At 36.9% G+C, this 24,042-nt stretch overlaps 1 protein-coding gene across 1 annotated transcript; it reads right to left on the bottom strand.

Moving 5' to 3' along the window:
- LOC118764387 lies at positions 1-23,474 on the bottom strand. The gene is made up of 5 exons (XM_036505156.1): positions 23,312-23,474; positions 11,348-11,448; positions 9,445-9,593; positions 5,645-5,754; positions 1-50 (listed from the first exon to the last, which is right to left on the bottom strand). Exons 1-5 carry the CDS (start codon positions 23,472-23,474, stop codon positions 1-3), a joined length of 573 nt encoding a protein of 190 aa, XP_036361049.1.
- Between the last annotated feature and the right edge of the window lie 568 nt (positions 23,475-24,042).

Raw genomic sequence — 24,042 nt, 5'->3', positions numbered from 1 at the left:
CTACTTGAAAAGGACTGAGATGACCAATTCGTTAATAGGAGATTCCTGGCCTGGAAAAGAAAAAGCAAAATTTGTTAAAGATTTATGGAGTTATCTGTATTTCTCAATGATCATGATTCGATATATACATACATTCATACATATCTGTATGAATGTTAACACGCACAAAGATACGTATATGCCATGCACACAAACCAGGGAATAACCATCCATCCATCCATCCATCCATCCATCCATCCATCCATCCATCTATCTATCTATCTATCTATCTATCTATCTATCTATCTATCTATCTATCTATCTATATGTCTGTCTGTCTGTCTGTCTCTCTCTCTCTCTATCTATCTAACTGTCTGCCTGCCTGCCTGTCTGTCTGCTTGTCTATGTATGTATGCATCTATCTATAAGCATATATATCTACGCTACTTTGTGTATATATATATACACACACATATATGTATATATATATATATATATACATACATATATATATATATATATATATATATATATATATATATATATATATATATACATACATACATACATACATACATACATACATACATACATATTGTATATATAGAATATATTTGCATTGTAATTAGGACGATTTCTGCTTCTTGTAGCCCTCCTCAGCTTCCACTACGACTTCATATTGGCTACGGAACCTTGTACATGCGTTCCTAACTTTGTCCCTAGGAAGATCTCTGAACTCCTCTTTGATTATAGCCACGGGCTCAGACTTGTGGTGCAGGCAGACTTAGTGGTTGTCTTTCCCAACTGTGCCTCAGACATAGTAGTCCATAGGATTGTAATTGAGGGAATTAAAAAGCACCATTACAGTTTTGGGGAACTTGATTTTCATGATACGTAGATCATCGTTTGGGTTGTGGGAAAGCTACTTGCTGTTCTGGGGTTGTGCAACTGGTTTTGGCGGAATTTCTTTTCATCTCAGAAGAACCAGATAATACTCGGCTCAACAGAATTCCTCAGCTTGTCAGGAGTATTTTTGCCTTCGTCAAGTGGTTCTCTTTGGCTTTGGCTGTTAGAATTGTTCTTGCATCTCATGTACGAATGGCTGTGAAGGTTCGCATTCAAGGTCTGCTTCATAGTGGCGACAGACACTAATCTCTCTCTCTCACCAAAGACCGCATTCCTTTGCCTGGATCTTCCATCAGATGTCTTGCAGTTATTGAGTGAATTCCAGCGTGTGACACGCCTGATGTCTCCCTTCCTGCTGGCCACGATTTCTTAAACTCCGTTGCATTTGTCTACGTTACGTTTGATAGATGTTACTATGTTCACAGTGTATTGAGCAGTAGTCATGATGTTAACACTTTATATGCAGTGCACATCAACATGATACAGGTAACTCTTTTTCAATATTTAAATGTCTTCCAGTCTCCGCGTCTACGATATCCATTCATTCAAAATATGATGGCCATAGTTAAAAATATGTTTTCTTATTTCAAAATTAGTTTCCAGGTTCTAAATAGTTCTTTAGAAGAAAACAAAACGTGTAAAGTGCTATTTCGACATTGTTGAATGTTTTTCTTCTGGTAACTTTTCTGAATGTTTTTCTTCATGTAACATGTTCGTGTGAACGAATAAGTGAAAATCTCATGGTGCCAGATGTGAATTTGTTAAAACTTGTTTAGCATTTCAGAAGTCTCACATCATCAGAATATACAACGCAGAGGTTTTCCTTCGCACATGTTGCATTAGAGCCCTTAAAAAGTTCATGAAGCATGCAGTGCCATATATGCAGCTCACCAAAGTCCTTGACTTCCATGAGATATAAGACAGGATAAATACACACACAGCGCGTGTCCACAAGATCGTTTGTTCATTAACTCTATGCTGATAGGTTGATAGTAACTATTTGTGGTATGACGTCAGACTATTTATTTGAAAATACAACATTACATTCGGCACCCCTAATATATGCTAGGTCGGTACATAATTATTCCGGCTTTTTTTCAACAAATTTTATTCAACAAAACCAATAACAACATGTACCAAAAACCAAACTGAAGATAGTGTTTGGCTTGTTGGATCGAATACTAGAGCTGACCTATTACTGTACCATTCTAGCACTCAGTCCAGCTTCCTGCTTGTCATCACTCATAAATACGGTCCTGAGATACATGTTCCACTAACAGGCAGAGTGCACTGGAAGACTTTCTCGAGAGGGGCTATGTCTCAGTCTCCCCAATACTTGCTCTCATTCCCGCCTTACAACACTCAGCAGCGAAACTATTCTGGAGCTGGGGCTCACCTTCTGCTGAACCATGCAGCAAAATGTCGTCTGAAAATATCAGCCGATAGAACTGATATTCTACCCTACACATCCACAAGTGATGCATGTCAACCCATTCATTGAAAGGAGGGGTGATAATACACACCTCTGCCAAAATCCAACTTCCATGTTGAACGGTTTTCATTTAACACCCATTAACCGAACAAAAACATCTGGGCATTCGTATAGAAACTTCAGGTCACTCGGAACTTGGCCATCAATCCAAAATTCCTGCAAAACCTTCCACAACATATTGTACGACCCACGTTCATCGAGGTCTATAACGTAAGCGTACACTTCTTGGTAATATCCTCACGATCTCTCTGATACCCGTATTAAAGTGAACTCTTGATTAAATCTGATGTGTCCAGGATTGAAGCTACATTTTTTCAGCGACCTTGTGCTCGACTATTTTCACTTTTATGTTTTCCAGTCACCTAGAACAAGTTTTACTGGGAAGCAAAACAAGAAGATCCCTCTATAAATAGTCCACTCTCTCTCTCGCTCTCTCTCTCTGATGCTGCTTTAACAAATGGGATTAGTACTCCGGATTACTTTGACGTCTTTCTTGATGTCTGTGCCACCTGGCATACAAGAATCAGCCAAAAATAACTCTTCTATTTAAAGCGTTTAACATCTCATATCGAAGTGCATCCTATCCAGCAGACTTGCTTCCTTCGAACCCCTTAATTTCTTCTATGACTTCTGTCACTGTAAGGCTGGTCTTCGCCCATAAATACATGTGAATCAGGAAATTTTACTGTGACTGGACTTAAGAGATCAGTAAAGCATTCCCTCCATCTCTTCTCTGCAGATAGAAAAGCCACAACAGAAGTCTTAATAGAAGTTATAGAAAAGGACTTTTGTTACGAAGACAGCAGATGCTCTGCCACAATACCTTATTAGGCTTTCTATGTCAGAATCCGGCTTAACCGTAAAGTATTTCCGTGGTTTATCCTTTGTCGTCTGTATTTTCTCTACTGCAACTTTTCGTGACTTGGTGTATCGCCTGTGCAAAAGAAGACCTGTTTCTTCCAAGCCAAGTTTTATAAACCTCTTTCTTTGCTTTGATGAAATCTTTAACTTCTTGGTATAACCAGGTATACCATCTGGTGCCACACCGAGACGCTTTCATCTACAGAACTATTCAACAGCAGAAACTGCTGAACAAAACAAATTCCACTCCATTTTGACCTGCTCAATTTGTACCGGAATGTCTTTGAATTCCGATGCTAACGTGTCCGCATATTTATTCCTGATCTTATCATCCGACAAGGTTTCCCGCTTTATCATGTAAGTCTTACTTGAATTATCGGTTTTGTGAGTTTTTCCGGTCATAGACAGTCTCAATTTGCAGAAACTGCGTGGTGATCACTTGATAGCGCCGCTCCTGCCTTTACCCGAACGCCCATCATAGACTCAAAAGACCTTCAAAACGATAACAAAATTTATCGTTGGCATCTGTCTCAAAGTATTCATATACCGGATATACTTATATTGGAGACCCCAAAGCCTCTCTAATCATATTCAGTTCAGGGTCATCGTTTCTGTCAATCATTCCTTTCCATGTCCCGTGATTGGTACCAAAATGTATATTGAAGTCACCCTGTAAGACAAATTACTCGGTTTTGACTATATTTAATACTACGGTGACTTCATCATGGAAGGTTTGTATATGGTCTTATTCTTCGGTGCATTGCCTGCAAAATTTACAACGGCCCTTCTTTCAGTTTAAGTTTCAGGAGACAAACCTTCCCACCTAATTGGATCCACTGCATAACACAACCCAAAACCCTCTTAGAACAAATTGCAGATTTAATGCTGATTATTACAGCATTCGGTGGAGACTCAATAAAAGTTTCGAACAGACCCCACTACCGAAAATCTGAACACATCCTTTGTTAACATTCACGATGGCCAATGTGGTATGGTTTTTCTACTGAACCCTTTTCCTATTGCAGATTTGGTGGTTTTATGCGAACGATGTATCAATTTGGAATTACTCTTCGACGTGTGAACTAACAGGTATATGTGTGTATGTATGTAATCTTAAACTAACTTGTATGAAAATTAGTAAGCAAATATGCATACTTTTACACACACATTCACACGCAACATTCACACACATACACACATATATGCACATACTATTCAACACACACACACACACACACATACACACTTATATACACTTCGCTTTTGTATTTGGCTTCCACGATTCTTCATGTGGATCCGTGAAGTGAAACAAATTTCGTTGTGTCTGGGGAGAGTGTTATATTAAGGTACTCTAACTCTCCCCTGACAAATGTATATGTATGTATATATATATATATATATATATATATATATATAATATGTAAATGTATATATACATATATATATACACACATATATATATGTATGTGTGTCTATGCGTATATGAGTACATATATGTATATATATATATACTGGCAAAAATAAGTTTAAGACCGATGATAAAAGTTCTATTTCTTACAGAATATTCTGTTACTAACACCATAGAAATTATTTTTATCATTTACACCTTATGCAGAATTTATTTCTCTTTCGAATGACGCGGACAATAACTATTTTTTATACAGCTTAAAGAATTGTAATGCTAAATTAATATAAACGTTTCAAATTGACCGGCAAAATTAGTTTAAGACAACGTAATATGTATGGCCAAAACTCACACAACTAGCCTAACTGCACTATACAGTGTTATAATTTAACATTATTATACAATTGATTAATAATGGGAAAACAACGTAGTCTTAGTCCAGTCACGAGAGCAAAAATCGTATTACTCTAACAACCAAAAGTTTCCTTTTCGAACATCAGCAAGCAACTAAAGTGCAGTAAAACGGCTTGCGTGTAAGCGTGGAATGTATACTCGGAGACTGGTCAATATAAAGATCGGCAAAGGACTGGCGTCCCAAGAAAAGCGACAGCGCAGTTGGACGGTCGAATTCCCCGACTTTCGGAAGGCAACCGAATGCTGATAGCCGTTGACATTTGTAAACAATTGTCCAAGGAGAATGGTGTTATTTTTACGCCACAAACCGTCCGCAACTGTTTGAGAGAATTTGGATAAAAATAATTTATATGGTGTTAGTAACAAAATATTTTGCAAGAAATAGAACATTTATCATTGGCCTTAAATTTATTTTCGCCACTGTATATATATATATATATATATATATATATATATATATATATATACATACAGACAAACATATATACTCATACTCAGAAACACATATACTATATATGTGCATACAAACATAACATACAGACAAACAATTATTTGCACTCACAATGAGAACGATACATTTTACATACCTTGGCTACCGTAAACAATTTTGTACATTCCATTCATCGCTGTGGCTTCAACCCGATAACCGTAATTAGAAGTTTGTCCAAAATCGATGCGAAAATACGGTTCTGTGATACTACAATTGATAAATAGAACAAGGTTTTTCAGTATGAAAATTTGAACAACGATGCCCAAACATGAGAGAAATAAATAGACACCCCATATAACATCATAATATGAATAGTATATATGTTTTTGTTAATTGACATTTTTATGGTTCAATTTCTATATGTGCCTGTTTAATCATACTATGTACAAAAGAAACCCTAGAACTATTCGAATTTCAAAGGGGCCGTATTGTCAGTCAATCTGAAGGTAGACGTCGCCAGCGTAAATTGCAGAAAAAACGTGGAATCCCGCTTTCTACCGTTAATAGAGTGATTGCGCAATTCACCAGAGAAGAGAAGGAGTCCACATAATCTCACCCAGGTCGACCAGGTTCTTCTAACAGGGCAATTCGCTTTGTTAAGAGAAGTGTGGAGATAATCCTAGTTGCAAAGCCTGTAGCATAGCAGAACAAGTGCATGTCAGTCCTAGAACAGCTGTCAGGTACCGTCACAAACTTGGCTATTATGACTGAGCAGCAAGAAGGAAGCCACATCTTCGGCAAGCCAATATTGAGCGGAGAAGATATGGAACCACTGAGATGGTAGAGAGGCCACTAGCATTTTGGAACACTGTCATATTCTCTGATGAGTCCAGATTTGCTGTATTTTCTGACAGTGATCGAATGTTGATCTGGAGATTTTATGGTCAAGAATTTGATGTGAGGCGATTGCAGTCAACAATGAAATACGGCAGATATTCTGTGATAGTTTAGGGAACAATTTGGAGTAATGGTTCATCAAAGCTGGTGGAATGTCAGGGAAACATAAACTCAAATATATATGTGTCCATGTTGCCGGAGTGATTCCTTCCAATCTTCTCCAGGGGTAAAATGATTAAAGGAGACTCGTTATTTATGGAAGATGGGGCTCCTTGTCACACGGTTAAAATGACTCAGGATTTGTTGGATGAGAATGACATTTAAAAGCTTCCATGGCCAAGCTAGTTACCAGATATGAATCCTACATCTGGGACATAATGGACACGGCACTTCGTAAAAATAACATGAAAGCATCCTCAAAACCAGATTTTTTGAGATTACTGCATGAATCTTGGCAAGAAATTCCTGAAGAAAATATTCACCATCTGATCAGTAGCATGCTTAATAGGGTCCTTGCATTGAAAAATGCAAATATTAAATATTCACATACTAAATATTAAATATTCACATTATAACAATTAATAAATAAGTTAAATGTAAAATGTCAGATTTAAATAAGTTATAACGATTATAAGATGTCTATTTATTTCTGTCGTGTCTGTGTATTTATGACATTCAGTTCTTCTTTGAATCAATGAGTTTAACTTTTCACCATTGAGATTAGCGATTATCTCATAGCCCGTTTGTTATTCACGATATGGAAGATATAAATAACGTGTAATTTTGATATACAAGATCTTATTATTTAGCTTCATTTCAGCAGTGATGAAAAAGATCTACGACCGAAAGGCTTTTCAGCAATAACAAACCAGTCACATTTCTATGAGAGACAGAATGTACGTCGAATCATATCGATTGATAATAGTAAAGTGTTATTGGAGTGAAAAATTCACACAGATTATTTTAGAAAATAAGATATTGTATTTTCTCCTACTTGTCTTAATATTGGAATCACATAATATTTGAAAGCAGAAAATAACATCTTTTGTCCCCTCCTCAAATTCTCGTACTTATCTTAGAAATAATTATAGAAGGTCAGTACTTTAGCATTTAAAATTGCCTGTGTGGAGAGGCAGAATCAGTAGATCGAATGAAAAATGTATGGGCGTATTGCTTTCAGCTCTTCATGCTATGAGTTCAAATTTACCCCAGAATCGATAAAATAAAGCAACAGTTATACATTGGAAATGAAGTATTAGGCTATGCCCTCATAAAACCCCTGGCTTTGTTCTTAAATTAGAAACAGTTGTTGTTATTATTTCTTTGATAGTTTCATGCATGTCTTAATTGCACCATTTGTTGCATCTCCCTGTTTCTGTAATGCTTGTAGCATTTTCTGTTTTCTCATTTTTATATGGGACTAGCATTATGACCCGTCGTTGCCGGGTCATAGTGATAGTGCATGTATATATGTGTATATATATGTGTACATATTACATGTACATCTATATATATATACATCTACACATAAAATACAAAATACAATGTTATATCTTGATATCGCTAGTGATAACAATACTCAAAATATATAACAGACTGGAATTGTAGGCTCGTCTCTAGCAATTTCGATCAAGTGTATCTTTTCCTCCCTCTTGTATAGAAGTGTGGCTACAATCCAGCCTACCTCTACTTCTTGGGGGACATTTTTATTTTTTATCCGGGACGTCCTACGTCCCAGATATAATGGTACTACTCTAACCACTAGGCCATGTGCCTCCACATGTTTATATCTTTTATCATACCTAATAATTTCCAAGTATTATTGGTGTGGTTTTCACTTTGAAGCCCCACATCTTAAATATTTCTATTTGAAGATCCTTTCTTTTTGACAGTTTTCTACTACTTTTATGGTAATATTTCAGTCAAAAAGGTTTCCAGTTGATGATCTTTCCTCTGTTACTCCTCATATTATACTCCCGGTGGGACTCGCTATTGTCCCTGAATACAAGACCACTTTGAGAAATCCCCAAATAACGAAGATTAAGATTAAACTAGCAGGTCACATACTTCGACTACCAGAACTACACATTCTAAATTAGCTTTAGAGAAAAAGAAAGAAATATACATGACGCAGAACATTCATAACCGAAATGAGAGATGTTAATATAAAATGGCCAGATGCAGAGAAAATTGCAGCCAACAAAAGCCAGTGGCATCAACCTACTGATGCTGATGCTGAGAAGGATATCAGGCCAATGGTATTCATTTCTCTCTGTTTGGATGTCAAAAATCCTATAGAAGATTTTGGTTTGCCATCTCCATAATGAACCTTTTGTAGTTCCTGATTGTACCTTTTGTCTCAGGTGTTATGTCCCTATAATAATTTTGCAAGTAAATATAAACCTTATGACGTCGTGTTAACAAAAATTGCTAAGATATAATTATTATTGTCCATTTGCTGATAATATAAGCGGCCCTTACCCGTTGAAGATATGGAATAAATATCCACACCCAACTAAATTAATGCTTAAAGCTTTAGCTTAAGCAACCATCCACGGACTTTTATTTCCTATTTATAAATCTCCATTCTGTGATGTGTCATGATGTTTCGCAAACTTGGTTTCTCAGTGGAACTCTGTGTAAAAGCAATTCTTCTAACATTTGCGTTCTGTCACAAACTCTAGTTCTGTTACAGCATTAGTATTTGCATTTTGTTGTGGTACTACTACTACTACTACTACTACTACTACTACTACTACTACTACTACTACTACTACTACTACCGCTACTAAAACAATGAATGTAAGAAACGGCAAGGTGCCAAATAATGTAACTGGTAATGGTTTCTTTCCTTAACGTATTGAGTTCAAATCCTAGCAAGCCAACACGTGCCACTCATTATTCCAGGGTCGTTAAATTGATACCTGTTAATTAGTGAAATCAATAGAATTGCTGTCACTCTTCCCTCAAAATAAGCGAATATTTTTTGGCTGCGAGAAATCATTATTATTATCATGAAAACCATAAAGCGGTTAACACAAATAAGGAGAAAATATATACTCATTGTTGGATGTAAAGTTGAATTGAAAACCGCTTGGCATGGGATGTTTAATGAGTTTATCATTTCGGTACCACGATACAGAATTCGTCCCTGTTCCATTGAATATATATACGTAATCTCGGCCAGTTGTGATTAACCGAAATTCAACCTGCAAATGAAAAGATGACGGGGATTGATAAAGAATGTAAGAGAGAGAGAGAGAGAGAGAGAGAGAGAGAGGGAGAGAGAGTGAGAGAGAGAGAGAAGAGTGAGTAGCAGAAAGAGAAAGAATATAAGGATGACATATATATATATATATATATGTAGCGAGAGAGAGAGAGAAGAAGCGAAAGCGTAAAATATCATGTGTATGTGTATATATATATATATATATATATATATATATATATATATATATATATATATATATATATATATATAATAAATATTAGGGAATAAATCCAAATTTACAGGGAAAAAATCAGATTTAGGATTAAATCCAATTTTATAGTAAAATATTATATAATATTAATTAGAGACAAAACCACTATTTTGCAAAACAAACAAGGAAAGACTTAATCAATACATAAAATTTTTAAAAACTTTTTATTAAAATTTTATGTATTGATTAAGTCTTTCCTTGTTTGTTTTGCAAAATAGTGGTTTTTGTCTCTAATTAATATTATATATATATGTATATATATGTATATATATACCGAGTAAAAAAGAGAGATACAGATAGACAGACCAGACAAACAGATAGATAGATAGACAGAAGGGAAGGGAAAAAGAGAGAGGGAAATAAAGAAAGATATGAGAGAGCAAAATTGTGATAGAAATGCACGATAAAGGAAGAGAAAGTGTTTGGGTTTAGGAAAAAATATTCGTGATTTACAAGGCAAAGAATCGGACTATGTATTGGGATTTCGATATTTTTGCAAAAGTGCTGTTGTATCTGGCGATTGAGATGTATTGCCATAACTGTTCTTGCAGATTTTTGTAGGCATCTTGGGTCCGTTTGATCCAGTCTGTACGCATCTTGGGTGCGTTTGATCCAGTATTATTATTATTATTATTATTATTATTATTATTATTATTATTATTATTATTATTATTACCATTATTAAATTTATTGATTGAGGGAACAGCGTATGTCATCAAAGTGAGACTGTGATACAAATATAACAAGACTAATATGCCAATCTTGACTACCCGTCTGGTAATGTTACACCAGGTACAGGCATCACAACTATATGTGCGCGAAATGGTGATGACCTTATATTTTCTTCAGGATGAGAAGCCTATTTTGCTCAAAAGATTCCTGAATAAGATTTGTTTTAAGGATGATGAATGAAACACCTATGTTTCTAGAGGTGAATAATTCAAATCCCTAAGAATTCTTCTCAACACATGGCTATGATTCTCCCCCACTACTTCTGCACCTGATCAGAGATGCACATATTGTCAGCCATTAAGGAACGTGCTCAAGTGGTTAAGTTCAAGTAACTGACATTCAAATCTGTGGTAGTGACCAGATTATTTGCTGTAGCTCATCTTTTATACCAAGACAAAACAATTTGCATGATAACACGTCCACTATAGTAGATATAATTTTATGCCACACTCCATTTTAACCTCACATCTTACAACAGAATGGACTTCTATGTTTCCACTTAATCTGCAAGAAATAGAAGGCAAACCTCTCTCAGAATATACCGTACAACCTAATAATAAAATGGATTGGATTATCTTGTTATAGATATATTATATGCAAAAATGAACATGGACAACCCCAACATCACTAATTACATATATCATCGCAATATCGACAGGGAAAGGTAAAAATCATATATCCCAAGAGATAGGGAACTGAGAAGTTGTTATTTAAATGTATATTTTTTTGAAATTTCCAAATTGCATTACCTTTTTAATAGGCAAACTCTCCCAGTATAAATAAATAGGACTTCTTTCAAATGATGTTTGGGTCATCTTAGATACTTTCTGCCATTCTTTGCCCGAAACAACTAGAAATGGATATCAATGAGTTATATGTAAATGAAAAGACAGTGTGTTGCAAAAGTGTTATTAAGATATTAAAGGAAACATGTAGCACACAGTACAGTGAAAATTAACTGAACTCATTATAAAATTATTAAATGCAATAAAACATTTTCCTAAACCTCAACTTAGATTATCATTATTTATTTATTATTAAGGAGGTGAAATGGCAGAATCGTTATTACACCGGTCATAATGCTTAGCGGCATTTCATCCATCTTCACGTTCAGAGTTCAAATGGCGTCGTGGTGGCTTTGCCATTCATCTTTTCGAGGTCGATAAAACAAATATCAGTAATCGACTTACATTTCCTTTAAAACTGCGGGCCATCTGCCAAATCTTGAAACCATTTTGTTTCGTCTCTGCTTCAGTGATATTGTATTGAATATGCAAAGAAAGTGTCAGAACTCATTGTTATTGATATCATTTCGCGTTAAACATTAAATGAAAATTTTATGTAACGTTAAAGTTCAATTAGCGCTTTCATACGTTCGTAGTAATCATCAGATTTCAAAATGTATGTAACTGACAGCTGAGATCTTGACAGCTGTAGTAAAACGATTTCTTTTTATACCTTTTAGAAGGCTCCAGCAAGCTGGATCTTTCGAATACTGTTTGTCCAATCCGCATGCAGCTTAAACATCACGTTTTTTCGGGAGCACTGACGTTACTGGCATAGATCCTGCCTTTATTTGAACCAATTAGCTTCTTGTTTACATGTATTGGTCTTATGAGTGAGCAAACGTAGTTGGTTTCGATCGTTTGTCTGTCAATTAGTTGGAGTTTTCTCTTTATATTCATATGTTAATGATATTTTGTAATCCCCATCATTGATGGTTTGTTATATTATTGTTGTTATTTCCGTTCAGAACAGGTTTGAAATTTTCTTAAAACAATTTTGTTTTATCTTTCTTCCAACCTCACTTGTGTCATGTAGTTTGTGGAAAGGAAAAATTAGAAACATTTTCTAACCACATGTCTCTATATGTTTGCTCAATGGAATTTGGCGAAGATTAGTATTCCTGATTTGTTGTCTGTGGACTCGTTGACGTTCCGATAACGCATTCCCTTTCTCGCCAATGTATAACTTCTCGCAATTAGGGTATTTAATACAGTAGATCAAATTACTGCTTTTGCAGTTCATATCTGCATTTGCAAACATCATCTCCCTTTCTTGATCTCCTAATTATAAAAACACCTAAGAACCAAATCATAACATACATCTACCACAAACCTACAGACTCACAACAATACCCCCTCTTTAGTTCATGCCACCCAAAACACACCAAGACAAATATCCCTTTCAACTTAGCTAAAAGTGTATGCACCAAAAACTCGAGAAATACGCCTTCAAGACCTCAAACAAACACTATTACAACGCCAATATCCCTCCACCCTTATAGAGTATGGAATAAAACGCTCCAAAGAACTAGACAACATTACACTGAAAACCACCCAACCTAACACCACACACAACCCCAAAATACTTCCATACATTTCCACCCACAACCCCAAAAATATCGAAGCATACACCACAATCATACAAAACCTCAATCTACTGTCAACAGACCCAAAAATGAAAAACAGTATAAATACACACAAAATCCTCAAATGTAAAAGGCAACACAAATCCTTAAAAAAAACTCTTGACAAATGCCAAACTTCACACACCACATCCACCCCCAGCAGTTAAAAAATGTGCACGCCCAAACTGTGGCACCTGCCCCTTCCTACTTGAAGGCTCTGAATTTATCTTCAAACAAGGAACGAAGTTTAAAATCAAGACTAAATTCTCCTGTTCCTCCGAGAACCTTATCTACGTTCTCACATGCGCTAGTTGCCAACATAATTATGTTGGACAAATGAGCCTCCCGTTACGTAAACAAGTAGCGGTGCATAAAGAACAAATAAACCTCTCGGAATACCGGTAAATCCCACTGAGTGACCACATAGACTCATGCGCTAAAGACAACAATCCCAAATTCTACATATTCCCCTTCTACCAATGTAAAGACGAGATCACCACACAGGAGAGAATTAACAAGGAGAATCTCTTTATTGAAAATTTCAAAACGCATCTTAATATGCAAACTCCTCGTTGATCATACTTCTCTTTTCTCTACCTCATTCTTCATCGATGGTCTAACACAAATATATAAGGATACCATGCAGTCATCACTTCAAGCTAAGACTTATATTCTTTAAATATTATTGTTGTTATTATTACTATCATTTTTATTATATATGACATACGAGGGACGTTCAATAAGTAATGCCTCTGACCCACTTCCTGGCGTTTGATCTAGCTGAAATTTTGCATGTGCAATTATCTATATCTCTATAGATTAGGTGGCAAATTACAGCTCTGAACTAATTATGGTTTCTGATTTACAGGTGTTTGAACTGAGTCAAGTGTGAAATGGAGCCTGTTGAGTGTCGAGCAGTGATCCGGTTTTTGTATTTGAAAGGACGCACACCATGGGAGACTTTTGATGAAATGAAAGTAACTTATGGTGATGATGTCCCATCATATGACTTGTAAAACGCTGGCATCGTGAATTCAAACATGGTCAGAACTCTTTGGAAACAGCTCCCAGATCTGGTCGCCCCCTTCTGCCATTGATGAGGCATCTGTCCGTCAAGTTGAGGCTGCCATTTTGGAAGATCGACGCATAACTATTCGCCAAATAGCCCATGAGGTCAAGATTAGTACCGGGTCAGTGGAAACTATCATTCATGACCATTTTCATATGTAAAAGGTGTCTGCCAGAGGGATTCCCAGGTTGCTCACACCTTTCCAGAAGCAAGAACGCGTCGAGTGCTCGAGGATGAATTTGGAGACGTACCAAGAAGATGAGTCAAACTTTTTCAAAAGACTGATTACACAGGATGAAACCTGGGTCCATCACGATGATCCAGAGACCAAGGCCCAGTCAATGCAGTGGAAGCACCGTGACTCACCTCCTCCAAAGAAGACAAGGGCGCAGCCCTCTGCTGGCAAGGTCATGCTCACAGTCTTCTGGGACCAGGACGGAGTAGTGATGACAGATTTCCTGGCAAAGGGTACCACAATTACAGGAGCCTATTATGCTTCACTTTTGAGGAAATTAAGAGAAGCTATCAAAATCAAGAGGTGGGGCAAGATCAGCGAAGGCATCCTCCTCCTGCAGGACAACGCTCCGGTCCACAACTTGCGTGTCGCCAGATCAGAAGCATAGGCGTGCGGCTATGAACTCCTCCCCCATTCCCCCAACTCTCCTGACCTTGCACCCTCTGATTTTCACCTCTTCCCAGCCATGAAGTTGTTTTTGAAAGGAAAGCATTTCCCAGATGATGCAGCCTTGATTTCTAAAGTCACGTCGTGGATGGAGGACCAAGCTGGGGTCTTTTACAAAAACGGTCTCCAGAGCTGGATCAAACGATGGGAGAAATGCGTAACTCTGAGTGGTTCCTATGTAGAAAAAGACCAATAACTGTGCCAAGTTCCGTTGCTCTACTGGTATGGGAAGTGGGTCAGGGGCATTACTTATTGAACGCCCCTCGTATCAATCTGAAATGTAATTATAAATTGGTTTATGCAAATTTATATAATTAGAAGATAATATAAATAAAGTGTTAAAATCTGAATGTTAAGTTAGCAAACAATTATATAAAAAAGATAATGCAAATGAAGCTAAAATGATAATTTTATAATTTAAGGTTTATTAACACCCTTTATTACAAAAAATTGACAAACACAAATGGAAGAGCTTAAAAACCAAAAGAGTTGTTTCCCTTATTCACAACACACAAACTGGACTACTACTACTTCTTCCTGTTTTGCCATCCACTTAGAGACACCCTTAATTAAATTAAACAACACATGGATTTAATCCCATTGGATCTCAATACTTCAAGGTAATTTTTCGTGAACAATCATTAAACTCAAGATATACAAAGACTTTACAATGTATCGGAGTACCTATTTTTTAATTTTGTATATATTTATTATTATTTTTTTGCAAAAAACAATGTAATTTTCTTTTTTCCACCGCCTCACATTAAAAAAAAAAAATTTTTCTTTACAATTCTTGAAAAGTCACATTATGACGAAACCGGTTTAAATTAATATATATTAAATTAATATATAATATATATAAGCCATATGGGCAAGTTTGAAACTGCCTTATAAAAATAGAAGAAGTTCTAGTCACACTAGAACAGCACATAAGTGTACTTCTCATGAGAGACTTCAACCTACCCAATGTCAGATGGCCCGAGGGCCTTTCTCTCCCAGGAATGACACGAGGTGAACGGGGACAGGCGAGGTCCCTCCTGAACCTCATCAACACCCTGTACATGGAGCAAGTAATACTCCAACCAACCAGGGCAGGTAACACACTGGACCTCTGCTTCACAAATAATATGGATCTCATCCATAATGTGAAAGTGACACCGACACTACTCTCGGATCACAACATGGTAGAGCTGACTATGTACGGGCCAAAGGAAAGCATGGACATGCAGCCTACAAGAAGCTCTCACAATCTTTCCAGCTTGAACTTCAATAAGGCAAACTGGAAACAAATTGAGAAAGAGATCCTCAAACAAAACTGGCCTGAATGTCTCGCCTCGCCGGACATCGACATGAAACTTCAACAATTCATGTCTGTAATGCAAGCCATATGCTACAAATGTGTCCCAGAGAGAAAGACCACTGTACACAAGAACAAAATCCCCAGAGAGAGGAAAATTTAAATGAGACGGCGTACAAAAATTTCAAATCGCCTAAACAAACAAATTGAAAGCAGTGAAAAGTCCCGCCTGAAAATAAAACTGTTGGAAATTGAAAAATGTCTGCAACTCTCCCATGAAAAGGAAAGAGCAGACAAAGAAGCCTGGGCTATAGACAACATAAAAACTAACCCCAGAGCTTTCTACAGGTATGCCAAAGAAACAGCTACGGTGCACTGTAGGATAGGGCCACTCCTTGAAAAGGATGGCACACTCACAGGAAAACCAATGAGGGTAAGTGAAATACTGAATGAGCAATTCAAGAGTGTTTTCACTCTACCCCTTGGGCATTTCCAAATCAGCAATCCAACTGACTTCTTTACCACTGCAGATATAAAATCAGAGGCGGCGACGATAAATTACATCGATATAAAGGAAGACGATGCAATAAAGGCTATAGATGAAATGAAAACAGACTCAGCTATTGGCCCCGATGGATTCCCGGCAGTCCTCCTAAAAGCATGTAAGAGAGTCCTAGCAAGACCACTGCAGTTCCTCTTTCAGAGCTTCCTTGCAGATGGCAAACTTCCAAGAAAACTGAAGGAAGGTAAAATATGCCCTATTCATAAAGGAGGTAGCAGAGCGGAGGCCAAGAACTACAGACCTATCTCTCTCACCTCACACATCAGCAAGGTCATGGAACGAATAGTCAGAAGGAAACTAATCACCTTCCTTGAAGAAAATGACTTGCTGCCTGACACTCAACATGGTTTCCGACCAGGAAGAAGCTGCTTAACTCAGCTCCTACAACACTATGACTGGGTGCTGAAACAACTGCTCAACCACTCAAATGTGGAAGTCATATATCTCGACTTTGCAAAGGCCTTTGATAAAGTCGATCACGGAATGATATGTCACAAACTGCGTGATCTTGGCATAGTTGGAAAATTGGGAGAATGGCTTCATGACTTTCTGAAGAATAGAAGTCAGGTGGTAGCAGCCAATTAACACTTCCATTAACACGCAAATAGTGAGCGGTGTTCCGCAGGGCACTGTTTTGGGACCACTACTGTTCATAATGGCCCTCTCAGACATGCCCTCAGCCACGCAGAGAGCCACGATCACAAGTTATGCAGATGATACAAAAGTTTCACAGGCAATACAGAACCCTGAAGACACTAAGCACCTGCAATGTGAGCTGGACGAAATATACAAGTGGGCTGAAAAGAATAGCATGCAGTTCAATGCTGAAAAGTTTCAAGCTTTATACTATCAGCATGCAAAACTGAATGCAATACCCAATGAATACACTGGACCCGGAGGGATTGCAATCCCAGAGGCACAATCAGTGCGTGACCTGGGTATTCACATGAGTGATGACGCGACCTTTCATGTACATGTTGCTAAACTGACAATGAAATGTAGACGGCTGGCTGGATGGATTCTTAGAACCTTTAGAACAAGAGAACAAGAAACCATGATTGTCCTCTGGAAGACACTTGTCCTAAGCCACTTTGACTATTGCCCTCAGCTATGGTCACCAACCAGTGTCAAGTTGATCACAGAACTTGAAGCGATCCAACGAAGCTACACGAAGAAGATAGCCTCTGTGCAGCATATGAGCTACTGGGAAAGACTCAAGATATTAAAGCTCTCTTCCCTGGAGCGTAGGCGAGAAAGATATGCCATAATATATATCTGGAAGATCCTGGAAGGACTTGTCCCAAACTTTGGCATCGAGAGTCACACAAATGCCAGAACCGGACGCCACTGCGTAGTACCAAGGACTCCAAATTTGCCATCAAGATGTAGGACAAGATACTGTGACAGCCTGGGCGTCAGAGGCCCACAGCTCTTCAATATCCTCCCGAAGAACCTGAGGGACCTGCATGGTGTAGATGCGGATGTCTTTAAAGTAGGACTGGATCTCTTCCTGTCAGGTGTCGCGGATGAACCAACTTCACGGCAGGAGGTGCAGATGAGGGCAGCTGCATCGAACTCTCTCATGCATCAGATGGCGTTTGCTAAAAAGCATCCGTGAGGTAAAATCGTGTAGCAAACCAAATGGCGGTGCCCCAGCATGGCCACAGCTCATTAGCTGAAACTAGAAAAATCAAAATCAAATCATATGTATATTTTATCAATTTTTCAAAAACTTTTTCCATACACCCATTTTCATTAAAATTTTTTTCAATTTAGCATTCTGCCTTTTTACAATTTTTCCTTGCTATATATATATATATATATATATATATATATATACACACTTATACATACTTTATATATATATATATATATATATATATATATATATACACTTATACATACTTTATATATATATACATATATATATATATACATACTTTATATATATATATATATATATATATATATATATATATATATATATATATATATATATATATATATATATATATATATATATATTTATATATATATATATTCATAGAGCAATATATAAATTCATAGAATCCTGTGGCAATCACAGAAAGCTTCGCTAGTGGAGCCGGCTACCATACCACAGGTGACCCAATACGGAGGAGAATAATGTAAAGATCTATACAGTTGAAATCCAGGAGTTTATTAAATTATTTCATGTGGAGTATGTAGACCATAAAAAGCCTGGATGTATGACAGGTGAATATATTTGTTGAACAACTTGCCAACGGTAGAATTACGTCCGTCTTGAAGTCTTCATCATGAAATGATAATTTCAGTGTGCAATAAATCATTTTACATGTCTGCACCAATAAGCATGATGCATGTTACACAGTATAATTGTGCATTTTCAAATCAATGGAGATATAAAATGTTTTATCATTAGATCCCAAGAACATCGTAGTTTAATAAATACTTCAACTCAATGAGATCAAGAGCTCTGAAGCCGGAGCAACCATGGTGTTCTGGTGATCTGAAAAGCTAGTTTCTTTATCGGAATTGATTTGTAAATGTACAAATTTCCTTTATCACTTTATCAATACGCAATGCCCCAAAATGGAAAAAATATTCTGCATGAAATTCTCCAATTGCAAAGAGAATTACATTGGCGAAACCAACAATTGATCTCACTCAAACTTCATACTGGTTAAAAAGGGATAAGCATCCCTCTGTTGCACATCCAGTAAAGTTACGTTGCCTAAAGAAAAGAATCCGTGAAGATTATCAACTCAATGTCCACGAGTACTACGGACTGTGATCTTCGGTGAAATGTGATTTGTGGAAACGCGCGTAGCGATGCATTAAATGTTCAGGAATTGCACCCAAGTATTATCATTATAATTTGATGAGCTCTCACAGCTTATTTTGCTGGGTATGATGGAAAGTGTCAGCTGCCCACAGCCAGCATACTAAGGTAGCACTTGTTTACTGATCATACTTCAAAAACCCTACAAAGAATTCTTGCATTTCCAAGCAATGTAACGCCCACGTATTTCTTCGTCGAAACCGTGTTTTTAGTGGGTATAGAATGCACGGAGGCTTCGTAAATGATGGTCTCGGACCATGTAGGGATAAAAAATTGTGCCCGCTAAATGGAACTTGCATGTCCGAGACCATCATTCACGAAACCACCGTGGACTCTATACCCACTAAAGACACGGTTTCAACGAAGAAATACGTGGGCCTTACAGAGGGTAATTCAAGGGCAGGTTCAGTAATAAAACCTTGGGCTTTAGGTACTGGGATAAAAGGAAAACGACCAAATTATATATGGTCATTAAAAGATAAAGGTGTCAGTTACAAAATCCATTGGAAGATCTTAGCCAAGTGTAAGCCCTACACCAAAGGCAGTGGAAAGTGCGGTCTATGTGATATGGAAATATGGCTCAATTGGAAAAGTAGCTTAGACCCCGCTACATGTCTGAATTCAAGAACTGAACTTTTCGGCCATACCCATATGTGGCCGAATATATGTTAGGTTTTTGGTCCCCGCGAAACTACAGATAGAACTTGCTTTCTATAATGTGTCCACACACAAGCTTTTTATCTCTATACTTTTTACTTATATTTCTTATATATTTTTATTTATATTTTTATACATATACTTCTTACATATTTATAGAGTTATTGGTTTATAGGTTTATTGCTTATATATTCTTTACACAACATTTTCCTGTATTCGACCTTCCACCCTGCATTTTTCCCTGTGTGTATATAGACGTGTATATGGATTTTTTGTGCGCGTGTATGTGTGTGTGTGTACGTGTGTTTGTGCGTATATAGATGTGTGCATGTGTGCGTGCATGCGAGTATGTGCCTATATAGACGTGTTTTACTCAGTGTTATTACTTATTTTCCTGTATTTTTGCCTTTAACCCTGTTTTTTCTTGTGTATAAACGTATGTTTGATCTTTTTTGTGCGTGTGTGTGTGCGTATAAGACGTGTGCGGGTATGTGCGTATATAGGCGTGTGTGTGTGCGGGCATACGGGTATGTGCGTATATAGACATAGCTTACTCTTTGTACACTCCTTAGATGAATGAATACTTTTAGGCGCATGCACTCGGGTGTGCGAGCGCGCATGGTTAGGTATGAACATGCGCACTTACACGAATACTATGAACTCTTTACCCCCTTACTGTTATTCTCTTCCGTCATTTAGCAGTCATTCAAATACCTCTTTTGTTTTATTAACGGTCAATCACAGAGTAATTTCCCTTTGTATAACGGTCATTTTCCATAGCATTTTTCCGATGGCCGGAATAACTAGGAGTTTTATCTTGGCTACCGAATAACTGTCACATATTATATTTACACACACACACAGATGCAAATATATATATATATGTGTGTGTGTGTGTGTGTGTGCGTGCGTGCGTGCGTGTATCTCTTATTATCTGCCTCCCTTTGGGAGTTATACAAATCTACAATATAGGATTTCTTCAATTACAATTTACCTAGCATTTTTAAGAGTACAATGCATCGCGTCATGCCAGGTCCAGTTTTTAAAATTTAAACTCCAATTAAGCAAAATTTACAGAAAACTCACATTCTGGTGTGTGTGTCAAATGCTTTTCTTAGTCTGGTTTACACCACACGCAAACGCACACACACAGTGGGCAACGAATAAAGTGAAACTAGATGTAATATTTGTTTCTGTCAATGACGCTGATAGATACATGAGTAAAATGTATGGGAAGCTAACACATAAGAGTGAGTGAAAATGTTCTTGGAAGAGAGTAAATAGCGACAGAGAGTAATTTGAGGAGGACCTTACATTAAATAACCGTAGTGGCTTGTGTTAGTAATAAAGTAAACATACACTCATACATACATACATACATACATACATACATACATACATACATACATACACACACATACATACACACACACATACATACACACACATACACACATACATACATACATACATATACATACATACATACATACATACATACATACATACACACACACACATACACACACACACAGTATTGAAGCTTGAGAACAATCAGATACATTTGCAACACATCTGTTGAAAATATTATTGTTCACACACATACATATACATATATACATACAGACAGACAGACAGATAGACACACACACACACACACACATACACACACACATGATCCAGCATGGCCACAACCTCAAGGCTGAAACATATAAAAGAATAACAGAATATAAATGTGTGCATGTGTGTGAGAGAGAGAGTGTGTGTGTATATGTATGTATGTATGTATGTATGTATGTATATATATATAATAATGCGGTTTTTTCAACAGCTTGAACTAAAAGTCAGAGGGGAATGGGATAAACCACTTATATTAACTTGCTATAAAAGCAGGTAGTAATTTTATCTTGTCCTTATTCATACTGCAAGTTTTGAAGTGTGCATTTCGATTTTAACAGCTATTTTTTTCAAAGCTATATTGGAAGTAACAAAGGAGCATATTTGGCATATTTTGCTTTATGAGTTCAATAAAGACAACAACGCAACGGAAAGTACAAGAAATATTAATGCAGTATATGGGGATTGGACAATAAGCGTAAGGCAGTGTCAATGGTGGTTCCAGAAATTCCGAGCCATAAACTACAGCCTAGAAGACGAGCCTCATCCTGAAAGATCTGTAGAACTCGAGAAGGACATCCTGAAAACCCTGGTGGAACAAAATCTCATCGTAACTGTTGAGGAACTAGCAGAGAAGCTTGGATTTGGTCATTCAACCATTCATTGAGAACTGTGTGCTATCGGAAAAGTCAGCAAATTGGGTCAATGGGTTCCTCACGAACTTTCCGAGTCTAATTGCATGCAGAGAGTGAATGTATGCTTTTCTTTGCTGTCACATCTCACCACTACTGCGCTATGTATATCTATATATATAAAACTGTAGTTGTGTGAGTGTCTGTCCCCTTCGATTTAGATTCCTAACTACTCCCACATTTTGCGGTGCAGTTTAACCAAATTCGGGTAGCTTATAGTCGTGATTCATATCGAGTCCGTGTGTGTATTAGCGCGCGTCTACGATGAGTCTACGATTTTAAAAATAATTTAACATCATTTTTTATTCCATTTTAATGCATAATTTTTCGTGTGTCGATGGCGGCGGAGTTGGCGTCCACGCTCACACCTGCACCTGTGGGGAAGGGAGTGTAAGGAAATCAACGTCGTAATGCGTTGTCAAGGAGACCAGCGTTCTTTTAGAACAACGACTTGAAGACACCAAAACAGAAATGGCTAAGAAAGCGTCTACATGAGTCTACGATTTAAAAAAAAAATTACCATCGTTTTTTTTCCATTTTAATGCATTTTTTCGCTATTATATAAGGGAAGTAACTCTCTAAAAATGTCTACGATGAGTCATCGATTTAAAAAAAAAATTACCATCATATTATTTCCATTTTTAATGTATTTTTGGCTATTTTTTTGGCTATAACTCTCTAAAAATGCTTATATAGTTATTTCCCTTACAAACCCGAGCAACGCCGGGCGATACTGCTAGTGTATGTATATATACATATGTATGTATATATATATATATATATATATATATATATATATATGTGTGTGTGTGTGTATAACCTTAGATAAATGATGGAAATATAAGACAAACATTACAAAAGACGAGGAAAATATGATTTACTTACTGTTTTCATTGAGCAAGATATACGATGAACAGTCGCAATCATAATCTTCAAGTACTTCGCGGTAAAACGGTCGCTGCATGTGACATACGTCATTACAATAGCTGAAATATCCACAGTTAGCGTTTGATAAACAGCGAATTGAACACTGGGTACGAGATGCCATCTTCTCAGTTATGCTGTTTGAGTCTGATAAGCATTTTGATTTAGTAAGTCTTTTGAAATGACTTTTTTTATACTCTGCGTTGCAACTTATAGGAGTGACCAAAAATATTAGTGTAAAAGTTAGCAGCAATTTCATGCTTAAATGAAGTTGGATTAATGTTTCCATTCCTGAAAAACATACAGACATATATATATATATATACGTAACATATGGTATAATCATAAACAGGGTAAATTTTAGCCATTTCTCCGCAGAACGAAGAAAAATGACGAAGAACATTAAACTATTTTTGAACCTTATTGCCTTATATATATATATATATATGCAGAAAGAGAGAGAATGAGAGAGAGAGAGAGAGAGAGAGAGAGAGAGAGAGAGAGAATCAGAAATTTTTCTAGAAAAATATCTATCTATAGTGGTATATTAATCAAAGTATACAGTGTGATATATTCATTACCACCAATAAATTGGTTTCGCACTAGAATCCGGCACGACTAACTAATACTATATTCTCGTCAGAGCTTGGAAGAATAGGAAAAATATTGCGCTCTGTTATTGCGGGTGAAAA

This window comes from Octopus sinensis, linkage group LG8 (assembly GCF_006345805.1).
Source record: "Octopus sinensis linkage group LG8, ASM634580v1, whole genome shotgun sequence".
Classification (NCBI taxonomy): domain Eukaryota; kingdom Metazoa; phylum Mollusca; class Cephalopoda; order Octopoda; family Octopodidae; genus Octopus; species Octopus sinensis.
Note: the sequence above shows the minus strand (reverse complement) of the source record. Positions and strands in the feature narration are given on the sequence as shown.

Bases quoted from the DNA above. Each gene is read 5' to 3' on its own strand.
- LOC118764387 (XM_036505156.1), bottom strand. From the start codon at position 23,474: ATGGCATCTCGTACCCAGTGTTCAATTCGCTGTTTATCAAACGCTAAC. The intron at 9,594-11,347 runs GTAATGCAATTT...TTTCATTTGCAG, and splicing joins AGAGTTTGCCTATTAAAAAG to GTTGAATTTCGGTTAATCAC. The intron at 5,755-9,444 runs GTATATATTTTC...TATCAATTGTAG, and splicing joins AACTTTACATCCAACAATGA to TATCACAGAACCGTATTTTC.